Consider the following 25,554-nt stretch of genomic DNA (forward strand, 5'->3'; position numbering starts at 1 on the left):
CTGATACATAGTAGGCCCTTAATGGATTTTGAGTGAATGAATGGACTGACCTCTAAGAGCACCTAACATGTTTGAATGAATAAATAACTGGCTGGACGAGTGGGCTGTCCTTTGGGAGTAGAAGGGGCGTGGAACAAACACAACCGTTGGCGGCCCTGTTTTCTAGGCCCAAGGGTGCCAGATGGAAGTCATGTAGGAAGTGAAATTAGAGAGAATGTGATGCTGGCAATTGTGGGGAGTCGTGGAGTCAGAGTTGGGGAGCAGAACTTGGGGAGGAGAGGGCCTAGAATAAAGGGTGAGCGCTGTGGCCTGGGCCCTTGGGAGATAACTGGGTTCTGGCCTGTCTGAGAGGCCCCTTCTTGCGCCTCTGCTGAGCCTCGCACTCCTCTTGCCCCCAGGGAGTGATGGAGAGTTTCCTGGGCACCGCCATGTCTGGCGCCTTGTTCTGCCTCTTCTCGGGGCAGCCTCTTATCATCCTCAGCAGCACAGGGCCCATCCTCATCTTCGAGAAGCTCCTCTTCGACTTCAGCAAGTAGGTGCCCCTCGGTACTCCCGAGCCTGCTGTCACACCTGGGGAGTATGGGAGGCCAGGGTAGGGGCAGAGCCCCACGGGGAGGCAGGGGTGAAAGCTGTCTTTACCTATAGGAGGCCCTGCCACATGGTCCCTCCTGACTCCCTCTGCTCCCTGCCACCTTAGTGCATGTTAGCACGGCCCAGACAGAGAAATCCAGGCAGGACAAGAGGAAAGAATTCGCGCCACTCTGCTCATTAGCAACTATGACTTGAAACTCAATGCAGTGAATAGAGTCTGAAGCTGGAGGCTGGAAGGCTGCAGCCTGACTCAGGCAGCTCTGGGCTCAGCTGACTCGCCTATAGCATGAGCCCATTTCTGAGGCCTGCTCCAGCTCTGTCATTCTGAAATTCCCTGTTTGTCATTCACCCTGGGTGTTTGTTACCAAATACATAAGAACTGAAGTGTGTGAGCATCTTCCCGCCACCCCATGAGATCCTTCCCCAGAATTCTCAAAGACCAGACAACCCCACCCCGAAATTGTCCCTGTCCCCAGTCCTCTTGAAGTTCCTAGGAGGGTATCTGTGCCACAGGAGGGGCAGATGAGCCACTCAGGGTGGGTCTGGGGAGCCGAGCACAATCAAGAGCCCTGGGCTGGAGGCCCTTCACTTCCCTCTGCCTTCCAGAGGCAATGGCCTGGACTACATGGAGTTCCGCCTCTGGATTGGCCTACACTCAGCCGTCCAGTGCCTTATCCTGGTGGCCACAGATGCCAGCTTTATCATCAAGTATATCACCCGCTTCACTGAGGAGGGTTTCTCCACCCTCATCAGCTTCATCTTCATCTACGATGCCATCAAGAAGATGATCGGTGCCTTCAAGTACTACCCCATCAACATGAACTTTAAGCCTGACTCCATCACCACCTACAAATGCGAGTGCGTCGCCCCGGATACAGGTGACCGGTAACCCCAGAGGTACCCTGGGCCCTCACCCACCACCCGTTCCCCCCACCCCATCCCCCAGCTCTCTGCTCAAAGGCAGGAGAATAAGCCTGCTTTGGGGGGGCTGTTCAGCCAAGGGCTTATTGCCCCAAAGGGTCAAATACATCTTAAACCAGTTTTTGGAAGGAAACCAAGGGGACAGGAGCTTTAATGAGTGTCACAATACCAGAGCCCAGGGTTATAATCAGGAGGGAGCAGTGGTAGTGATACCCCAGGTAGGGATGAAGCCATGCTTTACCTCAGTGTAGGGTGATGTGGAGGCCACACCTGTCAGGAAGGCTGCTCAGGGTTCCTGCTCCAGGCCAGAGGTAGATCTGATGGGGCCTAAAGTCCCTCCCAGCTCCCTGAGTGCATGACGTGTGAGCTCTCCCTGACATACCACTGCCAATGTGTTCACACCAGAGGGATGAAGACCTCAACAGATGGGGATGTGTCCAGGGTGGAGGGCTGGTCAGGCTGGAAGAGGGCCTGGTAATCATGTCATTGAAGAATGGTTGGAGAACCTGGGGTTATTCAACCTCTTAGAGAGGTGAGAGAGGACTGTCATGTCACAGAGGGGCTGGATTCACCCTGTGTAACTGTAAGAAGCAGAGCAAGGGCTGAGGGGCAAAAGCTCCAGGAAGCCAGATGCTGGCTGAATTCAAGGAAATACTTACAGTGGTGGGAGCAACCATTCTGAAAGGTATTGGCCCCCTCGAGTGGTAGCAAGCTGCTTGGACACTACCTGGATGTCCACCTGCCAAAGGTATTGTAAGAACAATTCTGGCTCTGGGTGGGAGGCTGAATCAACCAACTGGTCAATGTGGCAATACTCAGTGCCATTCCTGTGGTTTCATTCTGACCAAAAAGTGTCATCTGTAAAGTTAGGGCTTCCCATAGATGAACCACCGGTTTCCTTCATGGTCATAATCATGCCCCTAAGAGCTTTCAGTGGGATGTGCCCAGGGTGCCCAGGATGCTATGGTACAGGGGTTGGAGAGCTGTCCACGTTACCTGCTCGCACCACCAGGCTGGACTCACAGAGCAAACAGGTCCAGAGACCCCCAAGGTCACACCAAACCTGTCTCCCTAGCTATAAAGAGGGCTGTCAGTGCTGGCCCTGCCAGTCTCATGGAACACTTGTGAGGTTTTCATGTCTATCCTCAGATTGGGTTGGAGTTTGGCATAAGTAGATTTTGTGCCATTCAGCACCTAAATACATACTATTGATAAAATATTGATAATAAGTCAACCAAAAATATATGTTGCACAATTATTGTGCAGCTACTTTAGACCTCGTAAAGGTAAATGTAGTTTTGGTTGTGCCCTTCCACCCTCTGTCACTGAATTTGTAAAGCTGTTGAGACTTAATTTTTTTCTTTCTTTTTATTTCTGTCATTAATTTTGAGTTATTCTGTTATAATCCAGCACAAGACGAAGCTGTCCTTTGTCCTGGGCCAGAACATGCTGCTTGCTCAGGGGGCTGAGGAATCCTATGTGCCATGTCTTGTTGTCACCCTCCAGAGCAAATCCTGTCTCTGTGGGCCAAGCTGCATCCATCAGGGCACTCCCGTTTTCTGCTCAGACCCTCTGGCCTGAGGAGCCACTGTGCTGAACACAGATGTTCCCACAAACATGGCTTTTGGAAGTACATGTCCCTTGATCTCTTTCAGAAATGGTCCACATTCTGGGGGCATAGGTGGAGCTTTGGCCATTTTGAGAATCATTTGTCCGCAAGACAAACCAAGGAGAGGGGTGCCCAAGGGGCAGGGGATGTATACATAAGAGCATACAAGGTAGGATTTGAGGACCATAAAAAAATCCACCTGCCTCTAAGTAGCATCTCCTCTGGCCTCACCCAGGTGCCTAATGTCACCTCCTTCTGTTGGGTCATACTGTTGCCGTGGTTCTCAAAGTGGGGTCCCCGGTAGCAGCATCCACCTATCTGGGAACTCGTTAGAAATGCACATTCTCAGGCCCCACCGCAGACCTGCTGAATCAGGACTCGGGTAGAGTTGGCTGTCTATGGACAAACCTCCCAGGTGATTCTCACGCATGCTTAAGTTTAAGAACGACCGCTCTGTTCAACCCAGTCATTATTAGCAACCAACCCTAGTGAGATTCGATTGTCAGTTTCTTCATGGAGAGCTTTGATTAGGAGACCAAGAAAAGGAAAATTCGAGATGTTCTGGAGACTGGAGAGGGGGCTGCTGACTGAGGAAGCTCTCCTCCCCGGTCCGCGGGCCACTTGCTTACTAACTGCTCCGTAACCCTAGTGTTACTGCAGTTTGATTACAGCGCACTGTCACTCTGTGTCACTCGCTGTCATAAGAGCTTGTTTGGGGGCACTCCTTTTAACTTCATCTTGTTTCCATTGTAACTGATTTGTATTCTGTTTATGGCTGCTGCACACACTGACTGGGCTGCTTTCAATCCCAAGTGAGTACCGCTTTGTAAACACTAGAATTTTTCAATATTTGATACTTGGACACTTTCTGGGAGTTTTCATGCTACAGTTCTTCCTTCTTCAGCTCAAAGTGGCTTTCAGATAAACCCTACAGAGTTCTCCTTAGGAAAGAGTGGCTAAGTCTAAGCAGAAGACGGCAAGGGGATGTCTGGTCCGGCAACCTTGGGCAGTGGAAGGGCGTCTGCCCTCGCCAGGCTCGGGCGCTGGCCGGCAGTCCTGTAGCATCTGCGTGGGGAGCCCCGAGCAGCCTTCTTGCCCCGCTTCTCTGCTCCGCTGTTACGTGTGCATCGTGTTCCTTTGGTCTCCATTGTGAGAAAAAGCAGCGGATAGATGGCCCTGATTTCTCTTAAGTGAAGCGTTCTTCAAAATAATTGTAACAGCGGAGAGTATACAGCTCAAGGAGTGGAGCACATGCTTAGCATGCATGAGGCCCTGGGTTCGATCCCCAGTACCTCCTCCAAAAACAGATAAACCTAATTACCTCCCCCGTGCCCCCACCAAAATAAAAAATAAGTAAGTAATATAACAGTAAATGAAACATTTAATTAAACAAAAAGAATAATTATAACAAATCTCTGAGTTTGTAGACCTTCCCTGGGTCAAGACCGAATTCTTTAGCCACTCCCAGCCCCACTGGCCCGGAAGTGAGCCACACAGAAGGACCCTGTGATCTATTGTCCTGTGACAGTGTGTTGGAGGTTAAAGGAAGCTTCAAGAATGGCTTCTTCTTCCCTCTGGGTTCCTAACCACAGCCAGCAGGAGCCAAACGAGGCCTGCAATGCATTTCAGGTTACTGCCAGCAAACTGACTGGGCCTCCTCCCTCCCTCCTCAAATCAGCTGCGGAGGAAGAGCTTAGCCTTCACTTGGAGGAGGAAGGCAAGGAGGAGCTGGCCACGTGGTGCCGGAGCAAAAGAGAGGGCAACCAGCGGCTCTCCAAAGCTGCCTTTGCCATGAATGGCCGCAGCCCCCAGGGAGGGGATTTCAGTTCCTCTCAACTCGTCTCATGGCCCCTGAAGGGCACCCTCCTCTGCTCCACTTACACAGGGACACTGAGGCTGGGGCAGGGGCACGCAGACAAGGGGTGCGGAGTAAACAGCTGAGAGCAGCATCTTTGGGTTTCTGATTCTCCTTCAGATCCTGGGCACAAGTTTAATTTTCCTCAGCTTGCATTTAAGGGGCAAATTAGGGAAGATAACCTACAAGTTCTTACAGGCCCAGATGACCTGAAAAAAAAAAAAAAAAAAAGCACATATGGACAGAGCAGGAGAGAAGGGAGGTGTATATGAGGGGAGCCGCGTAGGGAAGGAAGCTTGCTGTGTAGAGTGCGGAGGTGCACCCGCCTGGGATGTAGGGAAAATGGCTCCTCCAAGTGCAAGTTGTGTGACCTTGGGCGATGGGCAGGTTACTTAGCCTCTCTGGGCCTCAGTTACCTCATCTTTAAAAGGGGGAGACTTCTTAGGGATTTAGGAACTTAGCAAGGTGACGTGTGTAAGGGTTTGGGCACAGTGCAGGGCAAAGAGTAAGTTCTTTGAAAATGTTCTTTAAGTCTAAGAACGCAGACTTCGGTCAAGTGGCTGGTGGGGATTCACGAGGCACATTATTCACCAACTGTGTTAGTGTTTTGTCTTGGCGACAGATTCCTTACTTCAGCTTTTAAAGCCAGCCCTTCTGCATCAGGCAGGAGCTGTCCTAACCGGGCCCAGCTAGTCTGTCCGAGCCGTGGCCCGGGCTCCCTCCCACAGCCCTGCCCTCCCGGGGCCAGGTGAGGAGAGCTGCTGCCCTCACAGTGAGAGCCAGTCCTTGGCGCTAAGGAACTGGATGGAGATGGGGAAGGGGCGTCCGGGGGTGTCACAGGCTGCTGACCCTGCCCCATGCCCTGTGCTCCTCCACAGCGAATACATCCTCATTCAATGCTTCAGCCACGCTGCCACCAAACACCAACACTTCTCTGGTAAGTCCTCTCTTATGCCAGACATTCGAGAGCTTTTGTTTGTGGGGACAGAGAAGAATGGGGAGACCAAGACCATCTTGTTGTGACCCAGACTGACAGAGGTCAGCCCCACTGCACACCAGGGTCACCTGCAGAGCTGTGTAAATGCAGATTTTTATTTTAAGAGTATGCTGTCAAAATCCCATTTTGTGTCATTCTATTCAATCCATGTGCATAAATCTTGCCCTCCTGCATACACACACACACACACACACACACACACACACACACGCACGCACACATCCACAGGACGGGAGGCAGAGGTGAGGAATGCTAAGCAGGGCTGTACAAAGCTGTCCACAGTTTCCCATCCATCTTTCTGCCTTCTTCCTTACCTTTCCACTTAGGACTCCCAGTTCCTACCAAAGCGATGCTACTTCCCAGCCCGGGAAGGTTTACTAAGGCTCCCCCCTACTCTGAAGCTGCCCTGTCCTTTGCACTCATGAGTCCCCGTGGGCCCCGGCTCTGCTCTGCCTTTTCCAGTCATGACGCACAGTGGCCCTCAGGAGACAGCGCCTAGACTAAGTGGCACTGACGACGGTGGGAACTCCGAAACCAGGGGAAGGGTAGCACCTGGGCAGCCTTGAGGGGAGACTCGGGGACTTCAGTGTCCCTAAGGTCGCTCCTTAGGTTACCCCTGCACAGGCAGCTGACTGCTCAGTGGCCATTTAACCTAAGATTTTTCAAATATCTGATTTTGAGGGAGGGAAGATGGAATCAGTCAGTGCCTGTGTCTGAATACTTACTACGTGTAAGGGGTTGTGTGTGTGCGCTGTAAGGGCTCCAAAGACAGCTAAGACACAGATGTGGCCCCTCCCCTCCCACCTGCTTGTAATGTGCGTGTGGGAGGTTAACCTGAAGGGTAAGGGGCAGCACAAGTAGAGTCAAACACAGGTCAAATGCATCCGTCCAGCGGTGGAGGCACAGTGTACCCTGCAGATGGGAGAGGAGCGCCTCCTAGAGGAAGCAGAACACGATGTGGGCTTGAAGGTTGGGAAATTTGGTTCCAAAGAGACAAGCACAATCCAGGCTGAGGGACCAGCATAGACAGAAGGGCACAAGAGGAAAAGCAGGAAAAGTGTTCTGAGGAATGGGTGGACCAGCCCTGCCGAGACAGAGGGAGGGTGGGGCATCACACAGGGAAGTCACGAGAGAGAAGCCAGGGTGGAGACGCTGGCAGACACGGCGGCGATGGAGGCTTCAGTGACTGAGGGAGGCAGCTGATGGTCAGTAGATGCTGTGGCTGTCTCTTCTTGTCTGATCTTCATCTCCGATCCTGAGCTTTTCCACAGCATGGTGGTCTCAGAGTTCCAAGAGGGTGAGAGCGAAAGCTGCAAGGCTTCTTGGGGTCTGGGCTCAGAACCTCTCAAAGCCACTGCCTCCCCAGTCTATTGGTCTATTGGTCTATTGGTCTAAGCAGGCCTAGGGCCAGCCCAGATTCAAAGAGGTAAAGAAATAGACTTCACCTTTTGATGGGAGTGCTGTTGATGTCACATTGCAAAGGAATGTGGACACAAGGAGCCATTCATTGGGGACCATTATTATATCAAAGTACCACACTTCTTTTAATGCACACATATGTTATGGCTGCTTGCAAGCATCTGTTTACTTCATTATGAAAGTTCCAGAATATTTGCACATTAATTTTTCAAATTATATATTAAATTTTATTATACATTTCTCTCCTTTTATTATACTTAGAAAATATATCTATGAAAATACATATGTGAATATACATATATGAATGGATGTACATATATACTTAGGAACATATATATAGGACTATATACAGAAATATGCATATGTAGAAATACATATTATGTATATTAGTTATATATATACATATATATATATGTGTGTGTATATGTATATATAATTCTTTTGTTTGCCCTGGCTTTTAAGCATCTGGGACACCAAAGGGCAGGTGACTGACCCAAGAGAGTCTGATAAGGGTGGGGTGTGAGCCCCAATATGTAAAAGGCTGTGCATAGGTGAAGGAAGGGGGAGGGTAAATGTGAGACACGAAGGAGGTGCAGACAGGGCCCATGGTTGATTGGCTGGGATGGGAGCCAATCCTGGGCTGAGGACGGAGTCCCACCCTCTGCGCTTTTCCCCCTCACTCACAAAGCAGAACATCCTAGAACACAACGAAGAAACACATGTCAGCTCCTAATCTTCCCCAGGAGCCTCCTGCTTGTCATTCCTTGAAACAGCTTGTCCCCAAGAATGTCATTCTGTTGCTGGGGGCCACCATGGGCAGGAGGGCTGGGGCCCCTCTGAGGGTGGGAGGGGTGTAGGGGCTGCCTGGGGACTGTGGAGGGAGGGACTCACAACTGACCTGCCAGGAAGGCCCTGACCATTTCTCTCCTGTCTTGGTCCCCAAGTACAACCCCCTTAACCTCACAGCGCTGGACTGGTCCCTGCTGAGCAAAAAGGAGTGTTTGAACTATGGTGGGCGCCTACTCGGGAACTCCTGCCAGTTTATCCCAGACCTGGCACTCATGTCCTTCATCCTTTTCTTCGGGACATACTCCATGACCCTGACCCTGAAGAAGTTCAAATTCAGCCGCTATTTCCCTACCAAGGTATGTTCAGCCTTCAGTTAAGATGGAGCCTACGGACAGACAGCTCACAGGGAAGCCCCCTCGGGGAGCCTGAGAGGGTGGTGGTCCATCTGCTGGGATGGACACCGCATCAGCTCTGGCTCGCTGAGGTTTTTTCACATTAAGAGCACAGACTTTGGAGTCAGAGAGAACTGGGTTCCCTTGTTGTCAAGGCCCCACAGCAGCGCTCGGTATTGTCAGACTTTTATCTTCAGCCTTTCTGTGTAGTAGTATACTGTGGATTTTTTTTCCCATTTTATTTCCCCAATGACTAATGAAGTTGAAAATCTTATCATGTGTTTATTGGCCGTATGGCCATCTGACTTTCTTCTTCTAAGTGCCAGTTTAAATCTGTTAACACGTTTTCAACGGGGTTGCCTGTCTTTTTCTTTCTGATTTGCAGTTCTTTACGTATTCCAGATAGAAACCGTTTTTGTGATCATATGTGTTATAAATATCTTCTCCTGCTCTACGACTGGCCTTTTTACTCGCTTAATGGTATCTTTTGATTAATAGGGATTCTTAGTTTTGCTGTAATCAAATATATCAAATTTTTCCTCAAGGAAAATATTAGATAGAAGATATTCTCCTATGTTATCTTTTAAAAGCTTCATTGCTTTTCCTTTCATGTTAGCTCTCTAATCCACCAGAAGTACTTTTGACATATAGTAAGAGACAGAGTGTGTTTCTTTGTTTTTTATTTAGATAGCCAGTTGTTTCAGCGCTTTTTTTAAAAAAGACCATCTTTTTGACCATGGTTTCCAGGGGTTTGGGGGGAGGGAGGGAGGGAGGAATGAATAGATGGAGCACAAGGGATTTTTAGGGCAATGAAATTATTCTGCTTGATACTATAGTGGTGGCTACATGTCATTGCACATTTGTCAAAATCCATAGACTGTACAACATCAACAGTGAACCCTAATGTAAACCATGGACTTTGGTTGATCATAATGTGTCCATGTTGGTTCATCGATTGTACCAAATATGCCACACTGATGAGGGATGGTGAGGGTAGCGGAGTGTATATGTGTGGGTGGGGAGGGCGATGTGGGAACTCTGTATTTTCTGCTCAATTCTGCTGTCAAGCTGAAACTGCTGTAAAAAAAAAAAAGTCTATTAATTTAAAAAACGAAGAGAAAAAAGAAAAAAGAGATCATCTTTTCCCCACTGCTCTGCAGTGCTTCCCTTGCCATATGTCAAATGTTCACATATGATGGGATCTGTTTCTAGGTTCTTTATTCTGTTTCACTGGTTTATTCGTATGCCAGTTTCACAGCATTCATTTCTAAAACTGATAATAAGTCTGTATATCTTATAAGCCAAACTTTCCGTATTTGTCCTTCTTTTTCGTTGATGCCTTGGCCCTTTGCATTTCCACATACATTTTAGAATCATCTTAAATTTCACCAAAATAAAAACTTGTTGGAATTCGGATAGAATTATATTGACTCTAAATATCAATCTGGGGAGAATTTACTCCTTTCAAATTCTGAGTCTTCTGATCCATAAATATGGTATACCTTGCCATTTATTTAGGTGTTTGTTTCTCTCCATAATGTTTTATAGGTTTTGGTCTTGAGGTGCACATTTTCTATTAGATTTATTCCTAAGTACTTGATTTTGTCTAACCTATTGAAAATGCTAACCGTTATTTTAATTTTCTGTTATGTGGCTAGAATAAAGTGTTTGTTAATCAAACAGTATTTGCATATGTGAGCAACAGGTATGAAATGGCGCACTCGGAAGAATTTTAGCAACTCTCTTCTACCATAAATCCCATGAGCACTCTCCCAGAGCCATCGTAAATAAATATTACTACTACTATCAATAATGATGAAGATGAAGAAATCTTTGATATGAATAATTGAATTTTTTCCAATATTTTGTGAAGACCAACCAAAAGGCTCTTTAGGAAGCTTTACAGTATACAAACTGAGTGAAAAATAGTGTACTTGTAACACAAATGCATCCTCAAGACTGAATGGGTGCACTGTTATTTCTTAAAGTAGGAGGGAATTCACAGCTCTTTATTACATCCATCTTTATGTTAGGCTGGACCATGTGAAATTACCTCTATTTGACAATTTTTACCTGCCAAAAATGGCAAATCCGTATGGTTTAATGTAATAATTTTTTGATCCAGATGCTAGGACTATGGTAAAAAAGCCAATGTAAACCTAGCACACTGCTTGGCTCTGCTGTGACCAATATTTTATATAATCGTAATAATGGAAAGCTGCTACTGGTTTTCAACTTTTAGAATCAAATTCTAGATAAAACACAGAAGACATGTTCACAGAAGATGAGCATTCTCAGCTTTGACAATGTACAGCTCGCAGTGAGGAGTCACAAGATGGAAAGGGGTGAGGGGGAGAAGGATGGGGAGGACAGGACAGCAAGCCTGAGGGAGAATGAGAGATATTGGTAAAAGTTCGTGGAAAAGAGATTTAATTATGTAACTTGAAAGCGCAAAGGAAAACCCATAGGAGTTTAAAAATAACTGTCAAAAGAAAAATGCCATACGATATCACTTACATGTGGAGTCTAAAAAAAAAAGACACAAATGAACTACTTATTATTTAAAACTTGGATGATTGATTTCTTGAATATGTGTAACTATATTTGACTGTCCTTTATTATTGGATTACTGCATTCTGTTGATTCTTGTAAATAAGTAAAAATAAAAATAACTCTCAAAGATTGGGAATGAGGAGAGGGTAGGAGGGATAGTGCAAGTAAGCTAAATCTTTATCAACAGACAGTGCCTTAAATTAGTAGATCAGAATAGAGAAATATAACATATTAGTTAATAACCCAGGGGAAGCCACCCAAACAACTAAAGTCAAGTAGATGGAATGGGTGTATCTGGAAGGGGGGACCAGAGTGAGGAAAAGTGAGGAAGGGGACTATGCTTTTTACATTATGTGGGGTTTTAATTGATTATATATGTTGATTAACAATTTTAAAGGGGAGTAGGGGGTACAGGGAATGAATTAAATGTGCTGTCATCTGCCCTCATGCTCCCTAGCCTCTTCCCCCGTTGTTCTCTGGAATTTGCTATCTCTGAAGAGATACAGAAAAGATGGCAAGATAGAAGGTGAGGTCTAAAACCTGGCCTAGGATGGGCCTCCTAAAACAGGGAAGCAAGAGGTGGAGGACTTAGTGGACAGAAGGTCTGAGAAGGAGCCACGGGTCCCCAGCAGAGTTGGGGGCCTCGCTCCTGGCCCAGGTACCAGTGCGACAATCTGTCACACGTTTTTTGAAGCCAGGATTTCCTTCAGAGTTCAGCCCTTACCCTCACTACCCCGATGGGTGACCCAGTTCAGTCTGTCACCCCAGAAAATGTCTTCAGCAATGGCGGCCATGCCACATGAATAACAACAATCCCCACTTTTTTTTTTTGAAAGCGAAATTCTTTTACTAAGTCAACAAATATTAACTGATCATTTACTTTGCGCCGTGCTCTGTACTAACTACTAGATATTGAATGCCGAGTGACATAAACACGGTCCCTGCTCTGGTGGAGAACACACTTTAAAGGGGAATGAGTCCCACTTTGACTAATACATGCCAAGCCCTCTGAATGTGTCACAGCTCACATGTGCCTATGAGGCAGGTGCTGTCATACCTCCATTTTACAGAGGAGGAAACTGAGGCCCCAAGGTCACCCAGCTGGCAAGAGCAGAACCAGGATTTGAACCTGGGTCTTCTGACTCGGGAGCTTAGGCTCTTAACAGCTCTCCTCTGGGCAGGCGCTTGTCTGACTTGCTCATCTCTTTTTTTTTGCAGGTTCGGGCCCTGGTAGCCGACTTTTCCATCATCTTCTCCATCCTGCTGTTCTGTGGAATTGACGCCTGTTTCGGCCTGGCAACCCCCAAGCTGCTCGTGCCCAGCGTCATCAAGGTCTGCCCCCAGCGCCTGCCCTGGCGTTCTCTCTGCCTGCCCACCCGCTGCAGATCCTTCCCCTCTAAGCTGATCAAACTTTGATATATTCAGCCAAGCCACCCTGTGGGTTCTCTGTGTGTGCTACACCCTTCCTCACACAGCCTGCCTGGGGGCAGTCCTTTGAGATGCTGGTTTGGGGATATATTCACGATGATATAGTCCTGCTGTGTAGCCACAGGATGGGGAAGGTGCTGGAATCCACCCTCCAGCCCAGCTGAAGCCCTTGATTTCCACTTCTGGGTCTACCATTCCCTCACTGCTGGCAGTCTCCAAGTTGGGCCACCTGGGATCTGTTGAAAATGATCCTTTAAAACAGGGATCCTCAAAGTGTGCCCCCCAGACGAGCATCACACCATCTAACGGGAACTTGTTAGGAATGCAGATTCTCAGCCCCACCCCAAACCTATGGAATCAGGAAGGCTGGGGCTGGGGCTCAGTGCTCTGCATTTTAATAAGCCCTCCAGGAGATTCTGGGGGCTGCTTAAGTTTGAGAACTACTGCTTGAGAAATTTCCCTTTAGTCCAGAGATGGTGCTGTTTGCTTGTAGCTACCCTTGAGCTCTGCTCCCTCACTGGAACACCACCGTCTAAACTAGACTGGGAGGTACGGGTTCTCCAACTGACCCTCCCTGCCTTTGAGGGGTTGACCTTTGTAATATTATTTCTGCTTAAACATCCCATAAAACTCATGTTGGCCTTGAAATTTAAAGTACATCTTTCTTTTAAATAAAACAAAAGATAAACTTCAGCCCAGCTCCCACAAGGATAATCCCTTATCCTCAATATGCAAGCCTGAATTACTGGTCTTGTTTTACAGACAATTCTATAATGCTCCCCGGACAGGTGACTCGGAGGAGAGGCAGAAAGCGTCAGGCACTGGGCCCATCAATTTCTTTATTCTTGACTGTTGGGCCTCATTTCTTTTCTTGTTAACATAGTTTGCAATTAGTGACCACAAGCTGCATCCCAGTGCCCTCTGATTCGGCACCTCCCTATCTCCCACACAATCCCTGGGGCAGCTGCAACAAAACATCTCCTTTGCTCTGCACACACCACGCCCTTCCCAAGTCTGTGCCTGCCGGGATCTCCTTAAAGTTACAGGTCTTTAAGGAAAAAGACTACACTTGAAAAGTACCCCAGGTGGGGAAACGGCGGGAAGGCTGGGAGAGTGGGCCGGACCGCAGGTGCCCTGGGACAGGGGAGAGAGGAAAGGGCCCTCTCCGTTTGCTCCGCTCAGCCCACGCGGCCTGACCGAGGCTGGTTCGTGGCCCCCTTTGGGAAGAACCCGTGGTGGGTGTACCTGGCGAGCATCCTGCCCGCCTTGCTGGTGACCATCCTGATCTTCATGGACCAGCAGATTACGGCCGTCATAGTCAACCGGAAGGAGAACAAGCTGAGGGTAAGGCTGGTGCTGGAAGCAGGGGCACAACCTCTTTCTTTCCACAAAGTTGGACGGAATGAAGGAGAGAGGTGGTGCTTCTTTCAAAATTTGGGGTCATTTGTGAAGCGAAATATGGGGGCAGAAGACTGGAGTTCAGGGTGTGGGCAGAGGGGAATGTGACCTCCAGATGTGGGTAAGGCCAGCAGGGCCAGGGGAGGCTCCAAGGACCAGGGCCAAGCCCAGGGTTGGCCCCTGCACTTCTCCCACAGTGACCCTCCTGCTCTGCATCCCCTGACAGTGAACTTGGGCGTCTGAGCAGATCCCAACAAGGGGATTTTGACCAGGACCGTAAGGCAGAGGAGCATCCTCAGCCTTCCTGCCCTCCCTGCCGTGGGGTCTGAGGAGACCCAGGCTGCCCTCTCCCCCATCCCGATCTGGACCACTCTAGGCTTGATCTAAGCTTGTCCCACCTGGGGCCTCTCGTTCAGGAACTGCAGAGACATTGTGGCCGCTAGGCAGGATACCTTCTTCCCAGGGACCCAAACCCAGGGCCTTTCCCAACCTGAATACCCATCTCCTCCCTTGCCCTGGGGTCGGTGCGGCCTGACCGCATCAGGGTGGCAGCCCCGTCGAAGTGCTGCCTAGAAGGGCAAGGGGAGCCCTCAAGCCGTGTTCCACAAGCAGCTGCCTCGGGGAGAGCTCTGTCCGCCCGCCGCGGAAGGTGGCTGGGAACAGGCTCCCGAGACAGCTTCCCCCCTCCCACTGTCCCCTGCAGAAGGCTGCTGGCTACCACCTGGACCTGTTCTGGGTGGGCATCCTCATGGCTCTGTGCTCCTTCATGGGGCTCCCCTGGTATGTGGCTGCCACGGTCATCTCCATTGCCCACATCGACAGCCTCAAGATGGAGACGGAGACCAGTGCCCCTGGGGAGCAGCCACAATTCCTGGGGGTCAGGTAGGTGGAGGGCAGGGCCTGGGGGCCACCTGAGCGAGAGTGGTCAGGTCGGGGGTCGGGGAAGCCGGTTTTTCTTACCATCAAGGCCTCTGGGTGAATAGGGCTCCTCTGACTGCCCAGGAACCTTAGGGCTAGAAGTGATATCCTTGAAGGGAGGGAAGCAGGAGACAGCAATTCAGTTCTAAGTGGTGCTTTTTTCTTAACAGATTCCAAGCAGCGCACCCCCATACACTCACCTCTCACCTAGGGAGGCCACTCAAGCATTCCCACGGAGCCCCTTCTGACCTGTCCCTCTGTCTCCTCTTCAAGACTCCCTAGCCATGCCAACCCCCAACATTTCCAAGTGAGGGTTCAGGTCCTGCTCAGTCTCCATTCCTCCAGAAAGCCTTTCCAGGACCACTCCCACCCCCAGGCTGTGGCCCAGGGCCTGTCACTTCTGTGGCTTTGCTCGCCCCCCCTCTTACACCGATGTCAGGTCCCTGACCTGTTTCAGGCAGAGAAGCTCGCCTTCCACCTCTGAGGACCTCTGGGCTGAGTCCACATCAGACGTTGGCATTTTCATATACGGCTGTCCTAAGCGCTGTGCCCCGCTGCCTCGGGGTCCGTGGGCTGCCCAGCTGGCCCTGCGCAAGGGTTTTCCGTGATCAGGGTAGGGTCCCCTTCCAGACCTTTGAGCCCCAGATGGCTGGGCCCAAGCAATCCGCCCCAGAGCCCCCAAGCTCCCACCAGGGTTGTCCTGGGTCTGGGCACTCCAGAAAACATACCTGCCTCCAGCCCCTGCTCCCTGCTCTGCCAGCGGCCATGCCCTCTTCCCCCAAATCCTCATCGGTCATGTCGCACAAACGCGGGGGCTTATTACAGTCGAAGGGCGGGGATCATAAGGACGTCACATGCCACTTTGTCCTCACAACAGCCCCTGAGGTGGCGCCACGAGCTATGTTCTACTGGTGCTGACGACGTTTAGGGCCTTGCCTGATGCTACATGGCAGAGCCAGGATTCAGCCCAAGTTGGTCTGGCCCAGGCATCTCTCTGTTAGCCACTGCACTGGATGGCCTCCTGAATGCACCTGTCAAACGCCCTCACCTCAGTGCAAGTTCCCTCTCTTCCCATGTGCCAGCCAGCTGGTCTTCCAGTCCTGGTTTTCCGTCCGGAATGGGGCAGCGGGCAGGGGCCAGGGCCTTGACCACAACCTCCAGCTGCCCAGAGAGGGCTGGAACGGTTGTGAAGCATCTCCCAGTCCACGCTGACCACATTCTCTTCTCTGCCAGGGAACAGAGAGTGACGGGCACCATCGTCTTCATCCTGACAGGGATCTCCGTCTTCCTGGCTCCCATCCTGAAGGTGAGACTCTGCACCTGAGGAAGCACTGGCCTGATGCCTCGCAGGTGGGAAGAGGGCTCCCGTGTGTCCCCTAAAAAGGCAGGGGATCCTATTAGGCCAAAGAGATGTTTGGTCACCATTACTGTTTTCTGTGATATTGTGTCTTTTACCAAAAGCACCGGCCAATCCTCACTGCTCTTCCCCAGCCCTCCCAGGGGGCCACCCTCACCTTTCTGGAGGTCATTCTTTTCTCAGGAAGTTCCATCAAGTTCCATCCTTGCTTCGATCAGGAGCTTCCCAAGCTGGTTGTGTTTCCATGTTGTGGTTGAGGGCTTGCTAGAGGCCTCCTTGCTCACCTATTTTTCTGAAATTTAAAACTTACAGGAGGAGGCTTCTGTCACTATTCTTGGGGCCTGTTTTCTGCCCCTCCGTCTTGCACGACTTGGGCACGTGAGTGACTTTTCTCACTGTTTGAAGCTCCTCTTGCTCCTGTGCCTGCAGATCAGCTGGAAGAGATGGGTTCAAACAGGGGTGCATTTGGAGCCTGCGTCCCCCAGAACAGTCTCTCCACTCCAGACACGCATCTGCTCTGGGGGCCAGAACACAATACCACCAACTGAGGGGCGTAAACAATGGACGTTTATTTCCGCTCAGTTCCAGGGGCAGATCTTGGCGTGGGCAAGTTCGGGTGCTTCCGAGGCCTCTCTCCCGGGCTCGTGGGCGGCGCTCCTCCTCACAAGGTCTTTCCTGTGTGTGTGCGCAGGTCTGCGTCCCGACCCCCTGCTCTTAAAAGAACACCGGTCATATTGAATTAGGCTTCACCCATATGACCTCGTTTTTACCTTAATTACCTCTTTAAAAGACCTATATCCAAATTCAGTCACATTGTAATGGACTTTAACATAGGGATTTTGCGGGGACAGGGCGGGTGGGTGGGATGGGGACCAATTCAATGGTCCTCCCCTTAATGCCTGTGAAAGACTTTCTTTTCTTGGATGAAGCTTACTTGTAGTTGCCCAATTTTTTGCAGATCCCCACCACCACCACCGAATACCCCAGAACAGCTCATTCAGGGCTGACTAACGAGCTATGATCTTAACTGATTTGTTTACTGTGCGAATTACTTCCGGCTTGAGAACTGGTGCTGGGCACAACCAAACAGTAGGTTTGAGGGGGGATTTTTTTTTAAGGGTTGGTTACATTTTCCAGGAAACAGAATACATACAAGTGGGCAGGCATTTTGTTTATTTAAAAGGGTATTTTAAATGGCCAGGGAATAGTTACTTTTACAGAGCAGGTCCAGCCTGCCTGTCAGTCCTGCTACTGTGTAACAGCCAAGCGTGCCTGTAAAAACACTCCAGCCACAGAACAGGCACTTCGGGGGCCAGGAGTTCCTGTGCAGAGCTTGCCTCCCTGTGAGACAGAAGCCGGCCTCAGGCAGCCCAGGCCCGTTGCCCCAGCTGTGGGGCTCAGTCCTTTCCCACAAGCTCTTGTTGGTATTTGGATAGAACACAAAGCAGTTAGAACATTCCACTAGTTTCCTTCCTTCTGTTCTGTTTGCATTGTGGTCAGTTATCTTACAGACACATTTGTTACATTTTCTAGGGTTTTGCACTCCTGTTTGACATACCTGATATTAGCAAATTTTTGGTTTTGCCCTAACAGTGCCTGTCTTCTTAATAGAAATAGCGTGGCCACAACGTGTACTTAACGTTATTGAAATGCAGAATGCTGCATATAAGATTCGACTCTGCTAAGGCCTTTGATGGTCATCCTTTAGACGGTGTGTGGTCACATCACTCTTTCTTCCGTGGGATGTAACAGTCTTCTATTTTAAGCAGTAACGGAAACTCCTTTCTGCTGCAGTTTCTGGCACAAATGTTAACTTTTCCAAGCTGTGGTCTGTATTTTTGTATTAATTTATGCAATTAATTTAGAAAAGATAAACGGGCTCATTTGCAACAACGTGGATGGACCTAGAGATTATCATAGTAAGTGGAGTCAGAGAAAACAAATATCATATGACATCACTTACATGTGGAATCTAGAAAACAATGGCACAAATGAACTTTTACACAATAGAGACTTACAGACATAAAAAACAAACTTACGGTTGCCAGGGATGGGGGGGTGAAGGGAGGGTTAAATTGGGAGTTTGGGATTGGCTGATACAAACTACTATGTACCAAATAGGTAAACAACAAGGGCCTACTATATATGTACAGCACAGGGAACTACATTCAATGGCTTGTAGTAACCTGTAATGAAAAAAAAATATATATATGTATATTTATATATATAAAATTGTATATATATATAAAATTGAATCACTATACTGTACACCAGAAACTAACACAACATTATGAATGAGCTATACTTCAATTTTTAAAAAGTTTTAAAGATAAATAAATAAATGGGCTCTATAAACAGATTAAGTTGCCAGATATGAGAAAATGTTCATTACTGCTTTGGCTGTCATGCAAAACTTTATGGGGCCACCAAATGCTCTGATATTGTCTTTGCCTTCAACCACAAAAGGATCTGAAAAATCTGCCTGCTCATGTTTTTCTACAATGAGTGGAAAAAATATATAATCAATTTATTTAACCACAAATTAATCTATTTGATAAATTTTATAGCCAGGAAGACATATAAATTTTTACTGAACGTAAGGTTTAAGATTTCTGGTTTGATTATATCAAGGCTTTCAAAATTGTTAGGTGGTTAAAGCATTATCACTAGCTGACAGCAGTACTACGTACTGGATCGGTTTTAGGTTATTATTATTTAAGAGATATTTGGTATAGCCAGTTCAAGAACTTAATCCAGACCCGAGGTCCTAGATTTAATCCCAGAATTTATTTCCAATTAAATTTTTATACCAATTCTTCCAATAGAGTTCTGTTCCAGGGCTTCTCAAATTTTAATGTGTATAAAAATCTCCTTGGAATCTTGTTAAATGATGATACTGACTCAGTAGATCTGGGTGGGGCCCCGAGTTCTGCATTTTTAACAAACTCACCAATGGTGCCAATGATGCTGGTCCAAAGACCACAGTTTGAGCAGCGAGGAGCAAAATCCCCCCCACCCCTCTCTGTGTGTCAGTGGGTGGTTAGGCTGATATTAGACACAGAGATGTTTATTAAAGGATCAGTGAAGATCAGTGATCATCTTCAGTTCTTCCATCACCAAGTTGCAAATGTTTGGTTATCTTGGCAAACGAGGGCACTGGAGGATGAAATGGCCATGGCTGTGTAAATGACGGGCAGCATAAATGTCTCACACACTCAGCTGTGTATATTCTCAGTTCATCCCAAACCCCGAGGGTTTTTTTTGTCTTGTTTCCTTTTTTGCTCACAATTCTTCAGGACTGTGGATTTCTGCATTCTGCCTCAAAGAAACTCCTGACCGTGTCAGAAGCGCCGCATCTGGTTCTCATGTTGTTCTCGTGTTCTCAGCCTCAAATTATATCATAAGGCTGTGATGTCCTTATGTGTGTAGGACCGTGGTCCTTGCTCACTGCTTTCACAGGAGGTATAAAGCTGACACTAAGAGCCACCGTTTTGCCACTTTATCATGTTAATATTTGCAAAGGGCCATTCCCCAGAGATCCAAGAAAGATTTGCACTGATTAATCTAGAATCCTAGATCACAGCCCCATCACTGGTCAGAGTGTGGTGTCACGGGCCGTTGGGATTTTCTGAGAAAGCTGCTTGAGCAAATGACAGGACTGGAGACAGTTTCCTAGACTTGATAATGAGGTGACTTGATGTAACTGGTAACTACAAACTGTCTAAGACTTAGCCTAGTTCTCGTGTTTGATGTGGTTTTCATACTCATTAAGGCAAAAGAGAAGCTTTAAGACATTTTAAATTTGTATTATAGATTCTAGCTTAGTCTTTTATTTAAGATTTTATTTCTCTCTTAATTGCTCCCACACTAATTAGGACAATATTGTTCATTGAAATTTTAAAAATATATACATGTATTTTTTTCAGATTATTTTCCATTATAGGTTAATACAAGATATTGAATATTGTTCCCTGTGTTATATAGTAAATCCTTGTTGCTTATCTATATTATGCATAGTAGTTTATATTGTTAGCCCCATAGTCCAAATTTATCCCTCCCCTCCTCCTTTTCCCCTTTGGTAACCCAAAGTTTGTTTTCTATGTCTGTAAATCTGTTTCTGATTTGTAAATAAGTTCATTTGTATCATTTTTTGGATTCTAATTATTATTATCTAATCATCTGTCAGTGGACATTTAGGTTGCTTCCATGTCTTGGCTATTATAAATAGTGCTGCTATGGACATTGGGGTGCAGGTGTCTTTTCAAGTTAGAGTTTCCTCCAGATATATGCCCAGGAGTGGGATTGCTGGATCATATGGTAACTCTATTTTTAGGTTTTTAAGGAATCTCCATACTATTTTCCATAGTGGATGCACCAAATTACCTTCCCACCAACAGTGTAAGAGGGTTCCCTTTTCTTCACACCCTCTCTAGCATTTATTGTTTGTGGATTTTTAATGATACAGCCATTCTGACCAATGTGAAGTAATACCTCATTGTAGTTTTGATTTGCATTTCTCTGATAGTTAGTGATATTGAACATCTTTTCATGTGCCTCTTGGCCATCTGTCTTCTTTGAAAAAATGTATGTTTAGCTCTTCTGCCCATTTTTTTGATTGGGTTTGTGTTTTTGTCATTGAGTTGTGTGAGCTATTTGTATATTTTGGAAATTAATCCCTTGTCATTTGCATCATTCGCAAATATTTTCTCCCAGTCTGTAAGTTGCCTTTTCATTTTATTTATAGTTTCCTTTGCTGTGCAAAAGCTTGTAAGTTTGGTTGAGTCCCATTTGTTTATTTTTGCTTTTATTTCTGTTGTTTTGGGAGACTGACCCAGGAAAGCATTGCTACAATTTATGTCAGGGAATGTTTTGCCTGTGTTCTTTTCTAGGAGATTTATCACATCCAATCTTACGTTTAAGTCTTTAAGCCATTTTGAGTTTATCTTTGTGTATGGTGTGCGGGGGTGTTCTAACCTCACTGATTTACATGCGGCTGTCCAGCCTCCCCAGTACCACTTGCCAAAGTGACTGTCTTTTCTCCGTTGTATATCCTTTGGATTTGCCAGCATTCTTAAACGGCTTCTAAAAGTTGGACGCAGTACTATATGTTCTCCCAGGTGTTCAACAAGGCAGCCGTGGGAGCGAGTCCGAGCAGCCTTGCTGGCGGTGCTGAGTCACAGGTGCAGGTGAAGGGAAGGATGCAAGAGGCAGAGACACAGCTTACACAGGCCATGGAGACACACCGCGAAAGGCTTCCAAGGAGTCACAACAATGACTGTAGAGCAGTATGAGTGATGTGATCCTATTTTGAAAAAAGCAAACCAACTACCATGAGCATGATGGGAAGGAAAGACACCCACTAAACCAGTAGCAGTTACTTGTCGACCAGCAGTGGTTACATCATACACTCCTGTTCTGCTTCTTTTTGTATCTGATTGTATATGATGCGAGAGTTGTATTCATCAGCAGGTACTCCTCGCTCATTAGCAGGTCAGCTCATCAGAAGTCCCCACCTCCTGTGAGCTGAGCAGTGTAGTTTAGGGGGGCTCTCAGCTGGGGCTGGAGGTAGGAAGGGGAGGGCAGGAATGAGCAGGCTCTGGAGATTTGCCATGTTCCAGAAGATGTGTCTTCAGCCAGACCACGTGGCTTCTGCAGGGTCTAAAGGGCCAGGAGAACAGCTGTGCACTGGGCTAGCTCCCCCGGCCTGAGAAGGGGGCAGGAGAGCCCCAGAGACCATCTCCTGCCCCACTGACACTCTGGCTCCACATCTGCCCGCAGACACTTCGTTCCTCTAAACATCCAGCTCTCTCATCGCTTGGAGAAAGCCGAGGCTGGCCAGGCTGCGTCTATGGCTTGGCAGACACTGCCATCCAGAACGGGGTGGCCAACAGCCTGCCTTGGGCAGAGGCCCCGGCCAAAGCTCTGCTTCCCTCTCTCATTCCAGTACATCCCTCTGCCCGTGCTGTATGGAGTCTTTCTCTACATGGGTGTGGCCTCCCTGAATGGCATCCAGGTAAGGCCCTCCCCTGCCCCCCAGGCTGAGCTGACGGGATCAGCACTCCACGTCTGGTTGCGTGCTGCAGAAACCCCAGTGCTCGCTTTCCCAGGGCAATGAAACCACAGCAGTGATACCGATACTACCATCTACTTGCGCCGGTATGGAAAGTGACTACACCAGGCGCTTTATAGGTGTTTTATAATCTAATCTATTTTACAGATGAGGAAACTGAGGCTCAGCATTCAAAACCCAGATCGGGCTGACTCCTATGAGCATTTTACTCAACTTCTCTCTTCTCTAGGGCAATCTGCACAGAAGAAAACATTTTGTTTTGTTCTTTATTTACCGTGAGACACCAGATGTCTTGGATAGCTTGTGCTGCTGTTAAGTTGCATTTGCCTTGAATATGGACAATGTTCACTGGGGCCAGCTCCAGGGCTGTACCCCTTACCCGGGGCTCAGGCCCTCCCCACCGTAAGATCTTGCTATATGTCCCCCTAGACCTCCAGTCCCCCTCCTTTGCATCCTTAAGTCCTGACCAGACCCCACTGTGGCACCCATTCCACCAGTCCCAAGCCCCCAGCAGGGCCACCGGGGTGCCCAGGGCCTGGCTGAATCTTGCGCTATCCTTGCCAGTTCTGGGATCGCTGCAAACTCTTCCTGATGCCAGCCAAGCACCAGCCAGACCATGCCTTCCTGCGGCACGTGCCCCTGCGCCGGATCCATCTCTTCACCCTGGTGCAGATACTCTGCTTGGCTGTGCTCTGGATCCTCAAGTCCACGGTGGCCGCCATCATCTTCCCAGTCATGGTAAGATGGGCACAGGCTTCCCCTCCTGTGGGGCAGATTCAGCCAGGGAAGGTGTCCACAGGGAGATCCGCCCTCGCCTTCTCCTCCGCGATGCCCAGACTCTCTCGGGGTCACAAAGGCAGGCACTGATCAAGATTCGGGTTGTGACTCCAGGCCAGATGGTGGCGGAAGGAAATGGAGAGGATGCAGAGGAGTGAGGAGGAGGAAGGGTCTGTGCAGTGGGGGGATGCTGCTGTGACAGCCCGCCCACCCACCGCCACCCAGCTCAGGTCAGGGCGGCTCAGCGAGAACGCAAAAGCCACCCAATCTCCCCAACTCTGGGGCACGATGGAGAAGCGACAAAGAGACCGAGTTCCCAACTGTCAAAATTCACTGAGTACAGGTGTAGATCCGTACTGAATAGAAATCTTTTCATCCTTCAAAGTAACTGAATTTGAAAAGATAAATGGGGGGATGGGGACAGGGAGAACTGGAATCAAGAGATTTAGAACGTCAGAGTCCAATGTCATCAACATGATGTTTGGAGAAGCGGGGGTAAATACATGGGCGTTCTTTGACTCTTCTTGAAATTGTATGTAAATTTGAAATTATTCCAGAATAAAAAGGGAAAAGAAGAAAAGCCAACAACAGTGACCTCTGCCCCTGCTGGGGCATGGGGAATGGGGGAGGGGGGACTGTGGGCTAATGCTTGGGGGAAGCCCTCAGTGAGCCGCAAAGCCAACAGGGCTGGATTAGGGACAGAAGTCAGATTTGAAGTGGGCCCTCCTGGGAGGGCTCTGAGTCAGTGATTCTTGACCCTGGCTGCTCATAAGAGTCACTTGGGAGCTTTTTAAAACTACATGTGCCCGGGCCCTACCCCAGACTAATTAAATCAGGATCTCTTGGAGAAACCCAGGCATTGGTTTGTAATAAGTCTACAGGTAAGCATAAATGTGCAGCCAAGGTTGAAAACCACCAGCCTAGGAAAAGTGATGTGGGTCTTCCCCAACAGTGCCCTCATGGGGTGCAGAGGTATGAGGGGAAAGAACAGTCACCACTGGGAGGTACTGAGTGCTGTCTCATTTAATCTACCCCAGCCCTAAAGTACTACCAGTAACCCCATTTTACAGACCAGAAAACTGAGGCTCAAAGAGCATGTGTGAATGACTCAAGTCACACACCAGAAAGGAGCAGAGCCTAGGTTCATACCTTCCCCGACTTTGATATTTTTTAGTTTACACGCAGTCAAATTCATTCTGTGGTTCTGAGTTTTGACAAGTCACAGAGTTGTGATTTGCACCACCATAGTCATGAAACAGAACAGTTACATCATCTCTAAAATTCCATGTTGTCCCAGTGTAAACAGCCCCTCTTCTCACCCTTGCCCCTAGCAACCACCATTTATTTTTAGAGCCAGGAATTTTAGACTCCAGGTCTGTCCAGCTCCTGAGCTCTCCCTGCTCCCAAGATGCAAGGTCAGTGAGGAAGCAGTGTTAAATTTGCCTGCATGGTTTTCTCCCTGACCTCATTTCATGGCCAGTTCTTGGTAGTAAGAAGACAGTATTTATAACTAGCTACCTGGACCCGTTGTGTTTATTAAAAAGTCACTGTAAAATCTCCCCCAAAGAGCATGTGTTTTTCCCTTTAATTTGTTTATCCTGAACAGAACCAAACTTTCTAGGCTTTCTTTTAAAAATTCCAGCTATGCGAGTGTGTTTTATTCAGATTTTGTTAGCAGAGAGATGGGCAGCTCTCAGAAACAGGGGCAAAGGGACAGCTACTCTCCAAGTGTGGTCCCTGAATAAGGAGCATCAACACCTCCTGGGAATCTTGGCAGAGAGGCAAATAAATTCTCAGCTCCCCCAGCCAGACCTGCTGAGTCAGACACTCACCTAGCACCTAGCATCTTGTGGATTAACAGCCCACCAGGTGATCTGATGCCAGCCCAGGTCTGAGAGCCACCCATCTTCAGAATAACTAATTCTCCAGCCCACATCCCCACCTCGCTCCCACCTCAGCCATCACAGGCTCTGTCCCGCCAGGTCACTGGTAGGCACTGCCCCTCAACCGAGGAAGGGCCAGACGACGTGAACCAAGGCGGTGGGAGGTGAACACTGGTCTGTGGGAGCTTTGAGAGGGTTCTAAAGAATAAAGTCGACTGAGGGAGGAAAACCCTGTGCCCAAGTATGAGGCCTTGAGCCCGTGGTTTCCTCTGTACTCTCACCACAGATCCTGGGCCTCATCATTGTTCGAAAGCTTCTGGACCTCATCTTCTCCCAGCACGATCTAGCCTGGATTGACAACATCCTCCCAGAGAAGGAGAAGAAGGAGGCAGATAAGAAGAAGAAGAGAAGAAAAGGGGCCCAAGAGGACAGTGATGAGGAGGTGGGGAGGGTGTGAGGCCTGGGCTGGTGGGAGGGATCAGGAGCCCCGCCCTCCGCTTCTGCCGGGCCTGGCAGGCGGGGGCTTCTCAGGCGGCCTGGAGCCGAGGTCTGGGCCCAGGACAGGAGGAGCTGAGGCTTCTGCTTGTCTTGGTCTGG

General features: G+C 48.4%; 1 protein-coding gene across 3 annotated transcripts in view; it reads left to right on the top strand.

The window, feature by feature from the left end:
* SLC4A5 (solute carrier family 4 member 5) overlaps positions 1 to 25,554 on the top strand; it is a 77,901-nt gene that overhangs the window by 47,423 nt on the left and 4,924 nt on the right. For all 3 annotated transcript variants that reach the window (XM_031467305.2, XM_064494364.1, XM_010988936.3), the window contains 11 exons: positions 399 to 532; positions 1,198 to 1,469; positions 5,855 to 5,913; positions 8,337 to 8,537; positions 12,345 to 12,458; positions 13,737 to 13,898; positions 14,656 to 14,834; positions 16,104 to 16,176; positions 22,172 to 22,240; positions 22,862 to 23,035; positions 25,244 to 25,399. In XM_031467305.2, coding sequence (XP_031323165.2) covers positions 399 to 532; positions 1,198 to 1,469; positions 5,855 to 5,913; positions 8,337 to 8,537; positions 12,345 to 12,458; positions 13,737 to 13,898; positions 14,656 to 14,834; positions 16,104 to 16,176; positions 22,172 to 22,240; positions 22,862 to 23,035; positions 25,244 to 25,399 — 1,593 coding nt within the window. The remainder of the gene's footprint in view (positions 1 to 398; positions 533 to 1,197; positions 1,470 to 5,854; positions 5,914 to 8,336; positions 8,538 to 12,344; positions 12,459 to 13,736; positions 13,899 to 14,655; positions 14,835 to 16,103; positions 16,177 to 22,171; positions 22,241 to 22,861; positions 23,036 to 25,243; positions 25,400 to 25,554) is intronic.

The sequence above is a fragment of the Camelus dromedarius genome, chromosome 15 (assembly GCF_036321535.1).
Source record: "Camelus dromedarius isolate mCamDro1 chromosome 15, mCamDro1.pat, whole genome shotgun sequence".
Classification (NCBI taxonomy): Eukaryota; Metazoa; Chordata; class Mammalia; order Artiodactyla; family Camelidae; genus Camelus; species Camelus dromedarius.